This window comes from Mustela erminea, chromosome 16 (genome assembly GCF_009829155.1).
Source record: "Mustela erminea isolate mMusErm1 chromosome 16, mMusErm1.Pri, whole genome shotgun sequence".
NCBI classification, from domain to species: Eukaryota; Metazoa; Chordata; class Mammalia; order Carnivora; family Mustelidae; genus Mustela; species Mustela erminea.
Window position 1 is genome coordinate 4217347 of NC_045629.1, and position 19909 is coordinate 4237255.

General features: G+C 35.7%; 1 protein-coding gene across 2 annotated transcripts in view; it reads left to right on the forward strand.

Annotated features, from left to right (window-relative positions):
• The window catches only part of SNTG1 (syntrophin gamma 1), a 954619-nt gene that overhangs the window by 871969 nt on the left and 62741 nt on the right, over nucleotides 1-19909 (forward strand). For both annotated transcript variants that reach the window (XM_032316414.1, XM_032316415.1), the window contains 2 exons: nucleotides 16036-16188; nucleotides 18337-18429. In XM_032316414.1, coding sequence (XP_032172305.1) covers nucleotides 16036-16188; nucleotides 18337-18429 — 246 coding nt within the window. The remainder of the gene's footprint in view (nucleotides 1-16035; nucleotides 16189-18336; nucleotides 18430-19909) is intronic.

Consider the following 19909-nt stretch of genomic DNA (forward strand, 5'->3'; position numbering starts at 1 on the left):
CCCAGCAACCCTCAGTTTGTTTTGTGAGATTAAGAGTGACTTGTGGTTTGTCTCCCTCCCAATCCCATCTTGTTTCATTGATTCTTCTCCTACCCACTTAAGCCCCCATGTTGCATCACCACTTCCTCATATCAGGGAGATCATATGATAGTTGTCTTTCTCTGCTTGACTTATTTCGCTAAGCATGATACGCTCTATTTCCATCCACGTTGCGCAAATGGCAAGATTTCATTTCTTTTGATGGCTGCATAGTATTCCATTGTGTACATATACCACATCTTCTTGATACATTCATCTGTTGATGGACATCTAGGTTCTTTCCACAGTTTGGCTATTGTGGACATTGCTGCTATAAACATTCGGGTGCACATGCCCCTTTGGATCACTACGTTTGTATCTTTAGGGTAAATACCCAGTAGTGCAATTGCTGGGTCATAGGGCAGTTCTATTTTCAACATTTTGAGGAACCTCCATGCTGTTTTCCAGAGTGGCTGCACCAGCTTGCATTCCCACCAACAGTGTAGGAGTGTTCCCCTTTCTCTGCATCCTCGCCAGCATCTGTCATTTCCTGACTTGTTAATTTTAGCCATTCTGACTGGTGTGAGGCGATATCTCATTGTGGTTTTGATTTGTATTTCCCTGATGCAGAGTGATACAGAGCACTTTTTCATGTGTCTGTTGGCCATCTGGATGTCTTCTTTGCAGAAATGTCTGTTCATGACCTCTACCCATTTCTTGATTGGATTATTTGTTCTTTGGGTGTTGAGTTTGCTAAGTTCTTTATAGATTTTGGACACTAGCCCTTTATCTGTTGTGTCATTTCCAAATATCTTCTCCCAATCTGTCAGTTGTCTTTTGGTTTTGTTAACTGTTTCCTTTGCTGTGCAAAAGCTTTTGATCTTGATGAAATCCCAATAGTTCATTTTTGCCCTTGCTTCCCTTGCCTTTGGCAATGTTCCTAGGAAGATGTTGCTGCAGTTGAGGTCGAAGAGGTTGCTGCCTGTGTTCTCCTCAAGGATTTTGATGGATTCCTTTTGCACATTGAGGTCCTTCATCCATTTTGAGTTTATTTTCGTGTGTGGTGTAAGGAAATGGTCCAATTTGATTTTTCTGCATGCGGCTGTCCAATTTTCCCAGCACCATTTATTGAAGAGGCTGTCTTTGTTCCATTGGACATTCTTTCCTGCTTTGTCGAAGATGAGTTGACCATAGAGTTTAGGGTCTATGTCTGGACTTCCTATTCTGTCCCATTGATCTATGTGTCTGTTTTTGTGCCAGTACCATGCTGTCTTGATGATGACAGCTTTGTAATAGAGCGTGAAGTACAGAATTATGATGCCACCAACTTTGGCTTTCTTTTTCAATATTACTTTGACTATTCGAGGTCTTTTCTGGTTCCATATAAATTTTAGAATTATTTGTTCCATTTCTTTGAAAAAGATGGATGGTACTTTGATAAGAATTGCATTAAATGTGTAGATTGCTTTAGGTAGCATAGACATTTTCACAATATTTATTCTTCCAATCCAGGAGCATGGAACATTTTTCCACTTCTTTGTGTCTTCCTCAATTTCTTTCATAAATACTTTATAGTTTTCTGAGTATAGATTCTGTGTCTCTTTGGTTAGGTTTATTCCTACGTATCTTATGGTTTGGGGTGCAATTGTAAATGGGATTGACTCCTTAATTTCTCTTTCTTCTGTCTTGTTGTTGGTGTAGAGAAATGCAACTGATTTCTGTGCATTGATTTTATATCCTGACACTTTACTGAATTCCTGTACAAGTTCTAGCAGTTTTGGAGTGGAGTCTTTTGGGTTTTCCACATATAGTATCATATCATCTGCGAAGAGTGATAGTTTGACTTCTTCTTTGCTGATTTGGATGCCTTTAATTTCCTTTTGATGTCTTATTGCTGAGTCTAGGACTTCTAGTACTATGTTGAATAGCAGTGGTGATAATGGACATCCCTACGGTGTTCCTGACCTTAGCAGAAAAGCTTTCAGTTTTTCTCCATTGAGAATGATATTTGCGGTGTGTTTTTCATAAATGGCTTTGATAATATTGAGGTATGTGCCCTCTATCCCTACACTTTGAAGAGTTTTGATCAGGAAGGGATGCTGTACTTTGTCAAATGCTTTTTCAGCATCTATTGAGAGTATCATATGGTTCTTGTTCTTTCTTCTATTGATGTGTTGTATCACATTGATTGATTTGCGGATGTTGAACCAACCTTGCAGCCCTGGAATATATCCCACTTGGTCGTGGTGAATAATCCTTTTAATGTACTGTTGAATCCTATTGGCTAGTATTTTGGTGAGAATTTTCGCATCTGTGTTCATCAAGGATATTGGTCTATAGCTCTCTTTTTTTGATTGGATCCTCTTCTGGTTTTGGGATCAAAGTGATGCTGGCCTCATAAAATGAGTTTGGAAGTTTTTCTTCCATTTCTATTTTTTGGAACAGTTTCAGGAGAATAGGAATTAGTTCTTCTTTAAATGTTTGGTAGAATTCCCCCAAGAAGCCATCTGGCCCTGGGCTTTTGTTTGTTTGGAGATTTTTAATGACTGTTTCAATCTCCTTACTGGTTATGGGTCTGTTCAGGCTTTCTATTTCTTCCTGGTTCAGTTGTGGTAGTTTATATGTTTTAGGAATGCATCCATTTCTTCCAGATTGTCAAATTTGTTGGCGTAGAGTTGCTCATAGTATGTTCTTATAATAGTTTGTATTTCTTTAGTGTTAGTTGTGATCTCTCCTCTTTCATTCATGATTTTATTTATTTGGGTCCTTTCTCTTTTCTTTTTGATAAGTCTGGCCAGGGGTTTATCAATTTTATTAATTCTTTCAAAGAACCAGCTCCTAGTTTCGTTGATTTGTTCTATTGTTTTTTTTTTTTGTTTCTATTTCATTGATTTCTGCTCTGATCTTTATGATTTCTCTTCTCCTGCTGGGTTTAGGGTTTCTTTCTTATTCTTTCTCCAACTCCTTTAGGTGTAGGGTTAGGTTGTGTACCTGAGACCTTTCTTGTTTCTTGAGAAAGTCTTGTACCAGTATATATTTTCCTGTCAGGACTGCCTTTGTTGTGTCCCACAGATTTTGAACCATTGTGTTTTCATTATCATTTGTTTCCATGATTTTTTTCAATTCTTCTTTAATTTCCTGGTTGACCCATTCATTCTTTAGAAGGTTGCTGTCTAGTCTCCATGTATTTGGGTTCTTTCCAAATTTCCTCTTGTGATTGAGTTCTAGCTTCAGAGCATTGTGGTCTGAAAATATGCAGGGAATGATCCTAATCTTTTGATACCGATTGAGTCCTGATTTAGGACCGAGGATGTGATCTATTCTGGATAATGTTCCATGTGCACTAGAGAAGATTGGGTATTCTGTTGCTTTGGGATGAAATGTTCTGAATATATCTGTGATGTCCATCTGGTCCAGTGTGTCGTTTAAGGCCTTTATTTCCTTGTTGATCTCTTGCTTGGATGATCTGTCCATTTCAGTGAGGGGAGTGTTAAAGCCCCCTACTATTATTGTATTATTGTTGATGTGTTTCTTTGATTTTGTTATTAATTGGTTTATATAGTTGGCTGCTCCCACATTGGGGGCATAGACATTTAAAATTGTTATATCTTCTTGTTGGACAGACCCTTTGAGTATGATATAGTGTCCTTCCTCATCTCTTATTATACTCTTTTCCTTAAATTCTAATTGATCTGATATAAGGATGGCCTCTCCTGCTTTCTTCTGATGTCCATTAGCATGGTAAATTCTTTTCCACCCCCTCACTTTAAATCTGGAGGTGACTTTGGGCTTAAAATGTGTTTCTTGTAGGCAACATATAGATGGGTTTTGTTTTTTTATCCATTCTGATACCCTGTGACTTTTGATTGTGGCATTTAGCCCATTTAAATTCAGGGTAACTATTGAGAGATATGAATTTAGTGCCATTGTATTGCCTGTAAGGTGACTGTTACTGTATATGGTCTCTGTTCCTTTCTGATCTACCACTTGTAGGCTCTCTCTTTGCTTAGAGAACCCCTTTCAATATTTCCTGTAGAGCTGGTTTGGTGTTTGCAAATTCTTCCAGTTTTTGTTTGTCCTGGAAGCTTTTAATCTCTCCTTCTATTTTCAATGATAGCCTAGCTGGATATAGTATTCTTGGCTGCATGTTTTTCTCATTTAGTGCTCTGACTATATCATGCCAGCTCTTTCTGGCCTGCCAGGTCTCTGTGGATAAGTCAGCTGCCAATCTAATATTTTTACCATTGTTTGTTACAGACTTCTTTTCCCCGGGCTGCTTTCAGGATTTTCTTTGTCTCTAAGACTTGTAAATTTTACTATTTAGTGATGGGGTGTGGGCCTATTCTTATTGATTTTGAGGTGCATTCTCTGAACCTCCTGAATTTTGATGCTTGTTCCCTTTGCCATATTTCGGAAATCTCCTCAATAATTCTCTCTAGTATACCTTCTGCTCCCCTCTCTCTTTCTTCTTCTTCTGGAATCCCAATTATTCTAATGTTGTTTCGTCTTATGGTGTCACTTATCTCTCGAATTCTCCCCTCATGGTCCAGTAGCTGTTTGTCCCTCTTTTGCTCAGCTTCTTTATTCTCTGTCATTTGGTCTTCTATATTGCTAATTCTTTCTTCTGTCTCATTTATCCTAGCAGTATGAGCCTCCATTTTTTATTGCACCTCATTAATAGCTTTTTTTATTTCAACTTGGTTAGATTTTAGTTCTAACCAAGAACTAAATTTCTCCCGAAAGGGCTTTTATATCTCCCGAGAGGGTTTCTCTAATATCTTCCATGCCTTTTTCAAGCCTGGCTAGAACCTTGAGAATTGTCATTCTGAACTCTAGATCTGACATCTGTCTGTTTTGATTAGGTCCCTAGCCTTCGGTACTGCCTCTTTTTCTTTTTTTTGTTGTGAATTTTTCTGCCTTGTCATTTTGTCCAGATAAGAGTATATGAAGGAGCAAGTAAAATCCTAAAAGGGTGGCAACAACCCCAGGAAAATATGCTTTAACCAAATCAGAAGAGATCCCAAATTGTGAGGGGGAAGAAAGGGGTTAAAAAGAGGTACAGAAAGAAAGAAAGGAAAACAAAAAAAAAAAAAAAAAAAGAGAGAGAGAGAGAGAGAAAAAGAAAGAAATGAATTAAAAAAAGAAAACAAAAGTATAATAAAGAAAAAATATATATATTAGATAAACTAGTTAAAAAACTTTAATAAAAGAAAAGGGTAAAAGGTAAAAAAAATTTTAGCAGAAGAAGAGAAAAAAGTGAAAAAGAAAAAAATTAAATTAACTGCAAGACTAAAGAATCATAGGGAGAAAGCCATGAGTTCTGTGCTTTGCTTTCTCCTCCTCTGGAATTCTGCTGCTCTCCTTGGTATTGAAACCGCACTCCTTGGTAGGTGAATTTGGTCTTGGCTGGATTTCTTGTTGATCTTCTGGGGGAGGGGCCTGTTGTAGTGATTCTCATTTGTCTTTGCCCCAGGCGGAATTGCACCTCCCTTATCAGGGGCCCAGCTGAGTAACCCGCTGGGGTTCCGGTTCGCTTTCAGGAGCTTTTGTTCCCTGAGCGCTTTGCGTAGAGTTCTGGAGGATGGGAATACAAATGGAGGCCTCCTGGTCTCCAGCCCGGAGGAGCCGAGAGCCCGAGGCCCCACTCCTCAGTGCGCCTTCAGAGAACAGCGCCCAGTTACTCCCATCTGCCTGACCTCTGGCCGCGCTCCGAGCTCACCGAGCCTGCGACCAGTTCAAGGTAACACCGAGCTGTGAGCTTACTGTCGGCTCTGTCTCTGTAGCTGGCTTTCCCGTTCCAATACCCGCAAGCTCTGCGACACTCAGACACCCCCGATCCTTCTGTGACCCTGCGTGACCTGAGGCCACGCTGACCCCACGTGGGCTTCACCCCGGTTTAGCCTCTGGAGCGATGTCCCTCAGCGGAACAGACTTTTAAAAGTCCTGATTTTGTGCTCCTTTGCTCCGCCGCTTGCCGGGAGCCGGCCCCTCCCCCTGGGGTCTATCTTCCGTCGCTTTGGATTCACTTCTCCGCAGGTCCTACCTTTCAGAAAGTGGTTGTTTTTCTGTTTCTAAAATTGCTGTTCTTCTTCTCTTCGATCTGCCAATGGATTTGTAGGTGTTTGCAATTTAGATAAGCTATCTAGCTGATCTCTTGCTAGCTGAAGTAGTCTCAGCCTGCTACTTCTCCACCATCTTGACTCCTCCCCTTGTTGTAGTTTTTTGATGCAGAAACATAAACTGATAACATGAACATTATAGGTCATATGGCCTTTAAATGCCAGAAATAGAAAAAAATTATTTACAATGGTAGGGAGAAAGAGATGTTTTATTCCACATGTAAATGATGGCGCTGAGTTATACCACATTCAATTATTTTCATAACATGTTTTCAACAATATTATGTATATTAAAACATTTAATTAGGACATATATGTATGTATATATGTATATATATGCAGTACTTTATAGTTTAAAATATGCAGTTATATATACTTACATATATTATGTATAACCTATTTTATATTCAACAGAAATATGTAAAAATGACAATAACGTTATTTTTGTATGTGCAAAAGGAAATGTATTCTTAAAATATGTTTTGATGTTTGCACTATTATGTAGAATAATGAAAGAGGACCGAAAGCTACTCAGAATGATCCAGCAATGCTTATGGTTCTTCAAAGACTCTCTTTTTAAAAAATGTATTTATTTCTTTTAAAGAGTGATTAAGAGCAAGTAAGAGCAGACACACAAGTAGGGGGAGGGGTAGAGTGAGAGAATCTTCAAGAAGACTCCCTGCTGAGTGTGGAGCCAGATGCAGAGCTCAATCTCACAACCCGTGAGATTATGACCCGAGTCAAAACTGGGAGTCAATCACTTAACCAAGTTGGTCACTTAACCAAGACTGAGCCACCCAGGCACCCCCAAAAAGTCTATTTCTTAGCTGTTCCCAACCAATTGCTAGTTTCATTGCTATAAATGCCATTTATATACCAATAAGCATGAATTCATGGAGAGCTCTCTCCTCCATTTATGGCCTTTTAGATCCCTCCAGATGGATGTCTAATAGGCATCTCAAACTTAAGTCCTCCCACTCTCCATATGCCCACCTCAGCTAATGGCCATTCTAACTTTGGCATTCTAGTTGCTTACTTCCAAGAACTCGGTATCATCCTGAAGTCTTTTTCTCCCATACCCTTATCTGGTGAGCAAAATATACCCTAAACTGTTGTTGTAACAGTGTCTCACCTTCGTGTCTCACCTGTGTTAATCTCAGCAGGTTTTGTCAGTTTTCCTGTCTCCTATTAGCTTTCAACTGAGTCAAAGTAAAATCCAAGGCTTTCATGACAAAAACAGAACACTGTAAGATCTCCTGCACACTTTGCTCAGCTATCCAACTGTCTACTTTAGTGGCTTGCTACCTTCTCCTAACCCTCCAGGGCTATGATGATATTTTAGAACTTGTTTCTATCCTCCCCAAATATTTTAAATAGTGTATTCTTTTACTTTATGCCTCTCCTCCAATGTCATGTCCTTAGAGAGCCCCTCCTTTTTTTTTTATCATTTTATATAAATGGCAATGCCCCCTGAAGTAACATTGCCACATGCTTTTAATGGGCTTTATCAGCATCTGACACATTATGGTTAAGCATCTTTTTGTTTGCTATATGGTCAGTTTCCTTCTTACTCAAAACAAATCTCCATGAGGCAGAGATGTCATCTGTTTTGCACGGAGATATGTCTCTACATCAGAACAGTGCCCGGCATGTAACAGGCGTGGAATCCTTTTTTGATTGAATGTCAGCTGACTATCTATGGACATTGGTATAGGACAAGGGTAAAATATGTTCTGAGATAGCAGTGTATATATGCAATATTGAACTCTTCTCGAAAGGTTGAAAGTTATTTGTGTTGTTTAAAAGAAATGACAATAGACTTTTAAGAAAAGACAACATCTCATGGTATTAGGCTGTAAATAGCAGTCTGTTTTATTTTGAGCTGATCTTTAGAAGACAACTCAGAAGCCAGGAGTAAGATTATATTATCTATACTCATGAGTATTAATTGAGAAGTTTGGCATCAAACTTCCCCTTCATCTGACAGAATGTGCAGGTTTAATTGAACACATTTTATGAGAGATTTGCTAGTCCAAATAGCACTTTCCACAAAGATGCACTTTTTACATGTCCCCAGACAGAGCACTAATACAGTATAATAAGGGATATAAACAGAAATGTAATTTTAGGAGATGCAAGTAGTTCCCTTTATATCTCATTTTGGTTAGATCCACTAGTTCATTCTGGCTACTTGTTGGCTTTTACTACTTGCAGGATTAGAAAAAGTTAGAGAGGTTGCAGTTGAGAGACACTATGATAATTAAATCCTAAAACATAGGACCTATGTTTTAGGTGTTATGAGAAAAAGTAAAAGAATTTACATCATTTGGTTTTATAAAGGAAAAGCTGAGAGGTGACTTGATAATTGTCCTCAAGGATATACAAAGTTACTTTTTAAAAAGTGATGACTACCTGTTTTTAATCACATTTGAAGAAAGATTAAGAAAAAAAGTATTACAAACTGCAGTATGAGGGATTCCATTTCTCAAAAAAGAAATACCAAGGGGTGCCTGGGTGGCTCAGTGGGTTAAAGTCTGTGTCTTCAGCTTAGGTCATGATCCCAGGGTCCTGGGATTGAGCCCCACAGGAGCCTGCTTCCCCCTCTCTCTGCCTGCCTCTCTGCCTACTTGTGATCTCTGTCTGTCAAATAAATAAATAAAATCTTTAAAAAAAAGGAATACTAGAAGTTGAAAAGATGTTCTTTACATACCAACTATTAAAGGCCAAGAATTAGGATTTTATTCTTTGGATATATTTAAAGGTGGGATTGTTTCGATTGTAACTTGAAAGCAGGAACAAATGACCAGTCACAATTCCTAGTTTTTATGACCCTAGGATATCCACATTTATGGTAACAAGCTATAATTTCCACCCCTTCCATAATCCTTTCCTCCAGAAAGCTTTTTATCCAGAAAACCATATCCTCTTCCAGTGGAAGCATGGATTTCTAAGCACAGATCTGAGGATCTTTTTAGTAGGATATAATCATCCCAAGAAACAAAATTTTTGAATTGAAATCTGGAAGATTAATTTATAACTATTAATTGAAATCATTAATTTCAATAGGTAATTTTGAAAGAAGTCTCTTTTAATAATATTATAAAAAATTAACTACATTGTTCTCTGTGTCTATTGTTCATTTTTCTGTTTCTAGTAATTGTAATTTATGGTGGTAAAATTTCTACTAATTTCAATAACAGTGTCTTAGAGAAAATGCTGATACCAATCAAAATAATAATGAAAAGTGATTCAAGTATATTTAATAAGAAATCAAGAATGCAGATCAAACATGAGGATTAAGTTTCCTTTGATAATTATGTGCCCTTTATGTACCATCTACTTTGTAAAATTATTTTCATATAAAAAAAGTATTTTCCCTTTGAAGGTGCATAGCATTTTCCCACATGACCTAGCTGTATTTCCTGAAACTCCTTTTTTTTTTTTTCCCTTCATATAGGGCTTTGCTTCCCTAAATTTCCTATAGGAAGCTAAATCTAACACATATTTAACCAAAGAAAGAGATTTAAGTTCTGCAGTGTGTACAGATTTAAACAAGAGAATTCTTACAAATACTGTAAACTATGGGTCATATTGGAAGCACAGGAAGTTGCTGGGGTCAATGTATTCCCACCTAAAAGAGCCAGGAAAAACAACCTGGGTTTTGCTCCAAGATAACAGTCAATGTATTTGCATCTGAGTCATGTAAATTCCAGTGACAAGATGGATGCTTGTCCTTTTAGACTACCTGTCTGTTAGGTTCATGGTGGTCTGGGGTAATATGTCCCACATGTATTTTATTTAAGCTACCCTCCCATTCACATATGTTTTGCACCTAAGAATTCTAATCTTAGAATATCTAATCTAATCAGAAAAAATTTGTGAAAACTGAGTATATTTTTTAAAACATATTTAACCTATACTCCCTAGAATTATTACCTGTCCCATCAGGCTGCTTGCTGCTTGAAAACCAGTATTTGAAAGACTGGCTTGGTGGGAATGAGGTGTTTAAGGAGAAATTCAGGGTAAAAGATTACATGCATATTGGTGAAAAGGGTGGGGAGACTTATGGCTATCCGCGAGGAAAGATGGAACATGCACATTGAACAAACCTTTATGTAACATATACCCCATTCACTTTGAGGTGGAAACTTAACATCAGAGTAATGTGTTTTTGGACTAGTGTTGTTGGGGTCAGGAGCCGACGGCCAAGAAAGAATTACTGAAACATCTTTGGTGCAGAAAAGTGGTTTCATGAAAACATGGGGACAGGACTATGGGCAGAAAGAACTGCCGTCCCAGGATTGTGAGGAGCACATGCTTATATACTTTAGGGTTAGGAAAAGTAAAGGTAAGGAAAGTTTCAAAAGGGTTTCCTTTGCCAAAGAAGACTCACAAGATACCAGAGGTGTTGCTATTGTCAAGTCAAGTTTATTTTTCCCTCTAGAAAGACATTAACAATAAGATAGTTGGAAGCTTCCTGAAGGAACATTATACTCTGTCTGCCTCAAGTATTTGTCAATGGGCTGCTTACAAGGATATTTCATTTAATCTACATTCTTCTGCCTTTGTTTCCCACTCAACAGCAAGGCAAAATTCAGCCCCTAACATCAGGAGGTTGTCTAGGACAAAGAGAGGGCCCTGCGTTTGCTCCCATAGACAGTATAAGTCAGATGGGGTCTTGGGCTACTAAGGAATTCTCTGCTAAAGAATGCAGGGCTTTGCTTGTTCATGGACTGGAACCACATCAGTTGACCTAGAGTCCAGGCTTCTGCAGAGACAGCCAGTGGGTTTGTTAGTGGGATCTGAAAACACACAACAGCTGAACAGTGGGAAACAAGTCTCTGAAAAACAAGCTTTAAACTTTCTGGTAGTTTCAACTTCATTAACCCTGTGGGATAGAGTTTTAGACCCTCTGAATTTTCGGTATGTATACATGTTTAGGTTATTGGACCTTTCCAAACCTTAATGTTCCCAAATATAAAGTGGATAATGGGATGCCTAAAAGGATTTTATAATATATACAATATTTGTCAAGGGAAGATATTTTTTAACAGGAACAGTACTTGAATATCTATAAGGATTCAAGATTAATTAACATTTAGGAAGTTGTTTTAAACTGGGTCCAAATTTACACACCCAAATAGGCACATATGCATACAGCACACACAAATATCTAGAGAATGGCAAAAGAGTGAAGTTTGCCCATATAATAAACAGTTACAGTAAACATGTTTCCCTTTCAATGTGAATACTGATTGTAAATTTTGTTAGAAAATGAAGCCTTCCTGACTGCCCTTATATAGCCTACCTTCTACCATACCACTATTACACTATATTACAGAGAAAGGTGTGTGTGTGTGTGTGTGTGTGTGCTAAAATGTACATAAGATTTGGAGTCTGATCTACTCCAGATTTTTAGTAATAGTCAGTATTAGTGATGGCTAATATTGTGACTATTAGTGATATTATGTGATGTTGATGATAGTACAGAGCATTAGTATGTGCTTATTACTTTCCTAAGTGATATACACATATCAATTCATTTAATCTTTAAGAACCTTGAGAAAGGTACTATCATCCCCTTTTTAAAAATGCCTAAGCTGATTCTAAGAGATGTGAAAAGAAGTGGTAAAATTGATGTTCATATTTAAGCTGAATGGCTTCCAAACTGATGGAATCTTAATCCCTAGGGCCAAAGAGGTTTTAAAAGTGTGTGTATGGGGGGGTTGACCACTATGTCCTAGACCTAGTTCCCTCATCAGGGAAATGAGGATGATAGCTTGTTCTGATGGATTATTATACAGATTAATTTAGAGATTATATTTGAAAGATATGCTTTCTGTTTTTTTCTGAAATTTTTTATTATGTCCATTTATATCAGGAATTCCAATTGCCTAAGAAGAACAAAGAGATTTAAAGATTTATTCCTTTTCCCAGATAAGGCAACTAAAATCCAAAAAAAGAGAATTAACATACTGCATAAAACACTCACTTGGTTTGATTTTATTTTTCAACATCTAACATCTAAAATAGTATTATAGTGCCATTAAAAATATCATTTTTTGTACAGGACTTGATGTAGATTTAATAAGTCCCTTTAGAGACTCACTCATTCTTGAAAGTCTAATTCAAAATTAATTGGTAAAATTTAATTTTGATGGTATGTTTTTCCCTCTCATTTTTAGTCACTAAAATATTTGCAAAAAATAGAAATTATTATTTGTAGCTAAAGAACCCTTACTGGGTCTCTTCTTCTTGTTTTATTAAAAATACATTTTTGTTTGTTTTTTTTTAATTTTTATTTGTTTTACACAATCATGCCTAATGATTGAATGATTTCCTTATTCACTGTAAGTACAAGTAAAAGAAGCAATAGCAAACATAACAGTCAAAAACACATTAGTTAAGTCATGTAATTTATAAAGTAGCTTATATTTAATATAACAATGCAAAAATATTTATCCTTCATCTCCCCATTCTTTTTTATTTGCTTTTTCAAACCCACAAGTGTCAATAACTTGAAGAAAAAAATATCTATTATTAGAACAATAATAAGTGTGGTTGGAAAAGTGTGAAACAAGTGACTTGCCAGATTAGCAAATACTGGATGAAACAGTTGCAGTGTCAAGGAGAGAAGAAACCATATAAATATATGTGGAAGCTTTGCCTTAGGGATAACTTGCTGATTTTTGGCAGCATTTTCTGCATTTAATCTTACATGTTTAAAGTACAATAAAAATTTTATGGCTTGCTATGTCTATGCTCTCAATAATTATTCTAAACACATAGTTTATTTATTTATTTATTTATTTATTTATTTAAGTTAAAAAATGCTTTGGTTTACTATTGTCCTCTGAATACCTTGGAAAAGCATATATATTAATAGCAAACATAGCTGTAGTATGTTGTTTCTGTGTAATATTGCTTTGTGAATCTGAGACAAATCCTAAGATCTGGATATTAATCTGTAGAAAGTGTCCAGAAGACCTGAGATAAATCTAAAAAACTAGAGGTTACTTCTGAAGCAGAAATGGAAAATGAGATCAATGCACAAAAATAGTGCTCAAGATGTGTATAGCTGTTATTTTATTACTATTAATTAAGCGGTACTTTCCAATGAGCAGAGATTACAGAGGCTACTGTTCCTACTGGACCCAAACTCACACTCTGACTAAAGATAAACAAAGTGTATGGAGAGCAAGTTAAGGAAGTAGAGATTAGGGAATGCCATATATATTTATTTTATTAAATATCAACATGATATTGATGTCAGAAACTATGCTAAAATGTATATGCATTATCTTGGCACATCCTAATAAATGCAAAAGTTGAGATTTGAATCCAGACAGCATCTGAGGCTACAGCCTGTGTTCTTATCACTATAGCAGGTGCACTTTAGTAGACAGCATGAGGGAGAGACAGAGGAGTATGGATATTTTGGATGATTACTTTTAAAGCAGCTCTTTCAAATGCTTGAGCTATAATTGCTCTTCACTATACTTCAAAAAAGGATTCCAACATGTTACTCTTCCCATCTTCCTTCTGTAAAGCAGTGTACTCTGCCTCTTTCTTGCCTCACACGCTTCAAGGGGTTTTCATGGCACAGGCAGTAATGTGCATTTCTTAGCAGGAGCACCTGAGCTCATGAGTCTGGCAGTCGATTGCTCTTGCAGAAGTTCCTAAGTCCTTGATGATAAGGCGATCTCTTCCTAGAACAAAATTTTCTCCTTTCCACTTTCAAGAATGATTTATTGCTCCTTATTCTGTTTCCTTAGCACTTTAGCTGTATATAACTGTCATGATGCTTTTTATTATTTTTACATACTTGTCTCCCCCAGTAAACTGTAACGACGGAGAGCCTGGATGCCCATAGCAGTTATCGTTCGAGTCAGTGCCTGAGGAGTGTTCTATAAGCAGCAATAGACAATAACCACATGTGTTCATAGATGTCCAACTTCTATTTTCAGAGTTAAATAGAGGGTTCTATCTCTGAGGGCTTCAGTGCTTAGGTAATGTAATTGAAGATGCTAATTCAAGTTTTCAAAGAGTTTACTGCCAAGAAAACAGAAAATCTTAAATGAAGATTATTTTAAGATTTAATGGCAACATGTAACTTAGGAGAAGGAAAAATACCAAAAGTTTGTGGCTATTAATGACATTGATTATTTTGTTACAACTTTATATTACAAGGAAAGTTAAGGCCCATTGAATAAACCATAAAACTGGAGGGGTTTCCAGAAATTCTGTAGTATTTAGTTACACTTTCTGTGCCAAGGTTATCAATTCAAATAAGTAATAGAGAAGTCGAAATATTTACAACATAAATAGAGGATTTGCTATTTTTTGTATATATATAGCGGCCTGTCATTACGCTTATGTTAAAGTCCAAAATTCATGATCTGTCCAGTGACTCATCTCCTTTCCCAGCGTTGGCTCTCCACAACCTCTCTCTTCTTTTCTCTGTTCTCTGGATTTCTGGAACGTACCTGAGGCTTTTGCTTCAGGCCTTTACCAATACCAGCCTCTCTGTCCGCCAAAGTTCTCTTCCTGGCCATTCAACCTTTAATCCTCCACTCATCTTTCAGCCATTTTCGAAATTTACATCCTAGAGAACATTTCCCTAACTTGTCCATATAATTTGATGTAAACTTCTGTTCTTACTCTCTATAATGGCACTTATACTGATGTTCTTGATGTATTTACTTAGTACTAATTTATTTAATGTCTGTCGTTGCTACTCCTCTACACATTATATGCTCTAAATGATTAAAAATTATTTTATAATTGTTTACCATTGTACTATACTTTTTAAGATAATATGTTTTCATTTTTTCCCCTTGAAATAGTATAGGAAAATCATAAATATAAAGAAAATCTAGCTTTCTTTAAGCTTGTGAGTATCTCCTAGCAGCAGTTATCAAAGCTAAATTCTACAATCAGAAGAACTATTACCATATATTCAATCTTCCTATAGTATTTTAAGAATCCAAATTTAAAAAAAAAGAAAATTGAATTTACTAATAAAATAGTTATTATTTTGAAAACACTTGCCAAAATAGATAATTCTGACATTTTGGGTGCTTAATGATGATACCTTTATGTAACTCCATATAAGAAATGGAGACACAAGTTACTAATTATTCTTTGGTCATTTTCAGTACAATCCACATGTAATTCAAAGGCTATATCTGAATTATTGCCTGGGATTACCAAATTTCATCAATTCTTAACTGTATTTTCTTTGAACATCTCTGAAATTGAAATACACATAGATGTGTGAACATAGTTGAAAACTTGTAGTAAGACCAAGAAATTGCCATGTGAAATTTTTTTTTGACTCAATAAAATACAGTCACATAAGTAAGGTAAATATGTATCTTTTAAAAACAACTTTTTTAGATAACCTAGACTCATTTTTTTTTCATTTCTCTTATAAATGAATACTGTCATGGTGCTTTAAGGTTTAAAGAAATCAACTCAATAGGAAATATCATGCTTATTAAACTTTTCAAAATTTGAAAACATATTAGTAAGTATTATTTAACTTCATCTTGACAGCTCTGTAAGGGAAAAGGGAGATTCACACAGTAAAAACTGAATCTCATGTGTAAAGTACTTTTTGGTAGCTACATTGCTAGTAAGCATAGAAGCCCAAATCTTCACTTCTGTTTCATGAGGATGCTTCAGCATTGATACAGAAAAGAAATGCATTCGTTATGGGATTTGGGATGTGGAATTTAGGCTGCTCTGACCATTTTTAATGAAGACTTAGTTGTATCATAGTCCTTATGAGTATGGCATCTCCACCATGAATTTAGTCAACATTGATTCAAGGTATGGCCATGTTAGCAATATGGATTGATGTATGCGAGCCTGTGTAACTCCAGGTTTTCATCAGGACAGTGACCTGTTGGACCGGCGGAAACACTGCTTCACAGTGCAATCTGAGTCTGGGGAGGATCTCTACTTCTCCGTGGAATTAGAGTCTGACCTCGCCCAATGGGAAAGAGCCTTCCAAACAGCAACCTTTCTGGAGGTGGAACGGATACAGGTGAGAGTCTGTGAAATTTTAGGAACTGTGACTCCTAAAAATGCATGACTTCTCCCTAGAATTTAAATCTTAAATAGAAAATGCTATGACTTTAATTAATTTACAAAGTAATTTCCTGTTCTCCAGTCACGACCACCCAACTTTTAATGTGAATGGCTTCATTCTTTCACTGTGGTTTTTCTAGAAATAATTCCCTTCAACTTTACCCTTCAAAATCATACATGTAATTTGAGACTTTTTTCAGAGGTCATATCATCACCAAGATTTTCCCAATTTTCAGTCTTTCCTGCCTATTATTACCACTATTGCCACAACTATCCTGTTCAAACTCATCCCACTTGTGAGCATCAATAGCACTTCTTTGGTCTGTTTTCATAGGTCAAATAACACTGTCTTGTATTGGAGTAATATGTGCTTGTCATTCCCCACACTAAGTTATAGCTTGCTTGGGATTGTTTTATTCATTTACCAGCTGAAAAGTACAGTGCATTTGCCCTGCATATTTATTAAGCTTTATTTCTTAAATGTAAAGTTAAATGTAGGTCAAACTTCATAGAACCTTAAGCCTCTCCAATTCATGGGACCATGGAATAGATAAAGTTCCCAAATGTTGCTTCTGTGGCTGATGTCTGTCTGATAGAGACTGATGGCAAAATTGAGCAGTTGTGATGCACTTGCCATATGTAAATGGATTTGTAGAGCCAGGATCTAAATGTGTGATTATTCATCATACAACTAATTCATTACAAATGAATTCGTTCCATTTGTAATTCTGAACTTAATGAGATAAATTTTAATGTTCTGTACTGAAGATGTTTTCATCTGATATATTCTTTTAAATTATAGTAATTAAGAATAGCAAACAAGTATGTCTAAATTAGTGGGCATGAGATAGCCTTGAAGATTTCTTAATATTGACAGTAGTTTTAGTAAGGTAGTAATGGGTGGATACAAGCATGGAAGATACCCATGCATTAAACAAGTAAAATTAGACCCAAAACTGAAGTTAAAAGGCCCATTAAGTTTGTTTTTTGAGCTGGTTTTTGAAAACTTGTCTTCAAAGGGGTAATTTGGCATGGTTATAACTTTACTATGCAAATTGGGATTAAAGCCACGAGTATAGGTTTTTGGTGAAGGCAACTTGATGCATTTAGCCATCATTATAGTCAGAGTGTGATTCATTTAATGTACTTTTAAATACGGTATTATAAATATACTGTAAGGATTAGTATTAAAAATTTGCTTGAGATCAGTTTATCTCATTCTCTTCTTCTCTTTCTTCCTCCTTGTGAATTATGAACATTTTTCTTCATTTGAATATACCAGTAGAGTTTGCAATTAACTGAAAACAAAATTGGCCTGTGGACAAAAAGATGCATCATGTAGCATATAAGTCCTGAGTTTTTATTTCATATTTGTTATTGTTAAATTTTAGTATTTCTATTTTAGTAGTCTTTCCAAAATATTTATGTGAGTAAAATTATAATTTAATCTTATCTCAGTGTGAAAAGTCGTTGATGATTTTTGAAGAATCAGTAGGTTTATACAAATAAGAAGCAAGTGATAAATGTCTTTAGGAAATAGCTTGTACCACATGGATGAGCATTATATGAGAGACTCTCAAGGTAAAGATGTTCTTATATTTTTTCCCTTGGTTGCTGAATCTGTGTTTGTGTGCCTTAAAGTGCTCTTTTAATAATATCCATGAAATTGATATGCCAAGAATTGGAACAATATCTTAACCTTTAACAGTTCACTTTTGTTTTAATCTAAATGCAGTGTTATTTAGTTATAAAATATAATAACAGAACATAATGTTGCCTAAACTTAAACATTTTTATACCAGTTTTATTGGCAACATTGCAAAGGGTGTCAGTATAGCACAAGATAAAGACAAGTTCACAAGGAGCAGAATTGAATATATGGTCCTGAATACCTCTTGGCAGGTGAAAACCTATTCATCTAGCTTTATTAATATTAAGATGTCAATAATACTATGTTTCTTATACAATTATTGCTGATATTAAGTTAGCTATTGTATAAACAACTTATTAGGACCTATCACACAGTCTTTTGATAAATATTGTCTGTTAATACTGATATTGGGTCAATCACAAGAAGAGTAACAGTATTTTCTGTTCTATCTAGTGCAAGACATATGCATGTGTGCTAGAAAGTCATCTAATGGGACTCACAATTGACTTTAGCACTGGATTTATCTGCTTTGATGCTGCAACAAAGGTAATGTGTTCAGATCAGCTCTGAGGAATGTGCTGCAGACACTGTAATTTAAGAATGACTGAAATAACTTCTAATTCCTGTCAACATTTTAATTAGTTATCATGTATCAAACTTAAGATCCTCATTTTTTAATAGAAGAAAAATCATGCTTTATTCTATTTATAGAAACACAAAAGCTTGAATTTTTAATGAAACATGTTTCCAAAAAACATTTTAAGTGTATAAAATGAATATATATGTATAATATATATACATTATAATTTATAATATATTATAATGTATGCATTATAATAATGTATGCAAAATAGAATATATATATATATATATATATATATATATATATTCTCTTTTACTAAAGGTTTAGCATCTTGCTAAGGGAAATTTCTTTTTCTCCAAACACAAGTTTTTTTTTTTTTCCTTTCCCTCCTTTATTTGACATGTCCTCACAGAACATCAATCAGTTAAACAGTAAAATTGATGTTGAAATCCTGACATGTCTAACAAGGAGATTCATTCGTCAGATTGACTTGTCATACATTTGAAGGAGACACAACACAAAGAGACCCAAACTGGCAAATACAAGTTTTTTTAAAAAGGGTTTCTTTATTTATTTTTATTTTTTCTGCATCAGTATCCCCAATATCCAAAGAGGGAAAACATTTTTTTTTTTTTAGAGTTTAGTTTTATAGGTAATATGTTAGAATCATAGTATGGAGGAATTTGGGGTTTAGAAATTCTAGCCAAGAAATATAATCCTTATTAACTCTTACGTAGCTTGGAAAGGTCCTGTCCAATCTGATTGGATACCTTTTCCACAAAAGATCTTCCTCTAAGATGAGTGTATATTGAAGGATGAAAGGAATCCTCTAAGTTAGTCATGTCTAAAAAATCTTTAAACACAACTGATCCTTCACCCATTGATAATCTCCCAGTACCAGAGTCACTGCTGCATTTTCTGACTTAAGGTTCAGGTCCCCATGGAGGACATTCTTTTCCCTCCCATGACACAATCTATTCCTCAGATCCTCTCCACTTTTTCCTTTATCAAATTATGGCCTAAGAAATAAACCCATATATTCCTTCCCACTAATTTTAAAGATTACTGAGTAACCCTTTACTGGGAAACTTTTATCCTACCTAAAAATCAGGCATTGTACAGAATTTTCAAAAACAAATACAAGTAAAACAAGCTTGATATAAATGTGTGAGAAAGGCAGTGTCCTGAGAATAAGAGGTTTTGGATCTTGGGAAAGATGGGAATCCATTGTGCAGTCCTGCAGCTCACAGTCAAGTATGATGTGAACTGGTGTCTAGAGATCTTAGGAGTTTTCATGACCCAGCAACTGAGACTGTCACACAAAAGCTCAAATTATTTAAAGATGGGCAATTTATTTTTCACTTAGTGGAATTAAATAGCATACATTTGCTGGTCAGATTGATTTGACCATCCAGTGCATTGCCTTTGCATAATGCCAAAAGA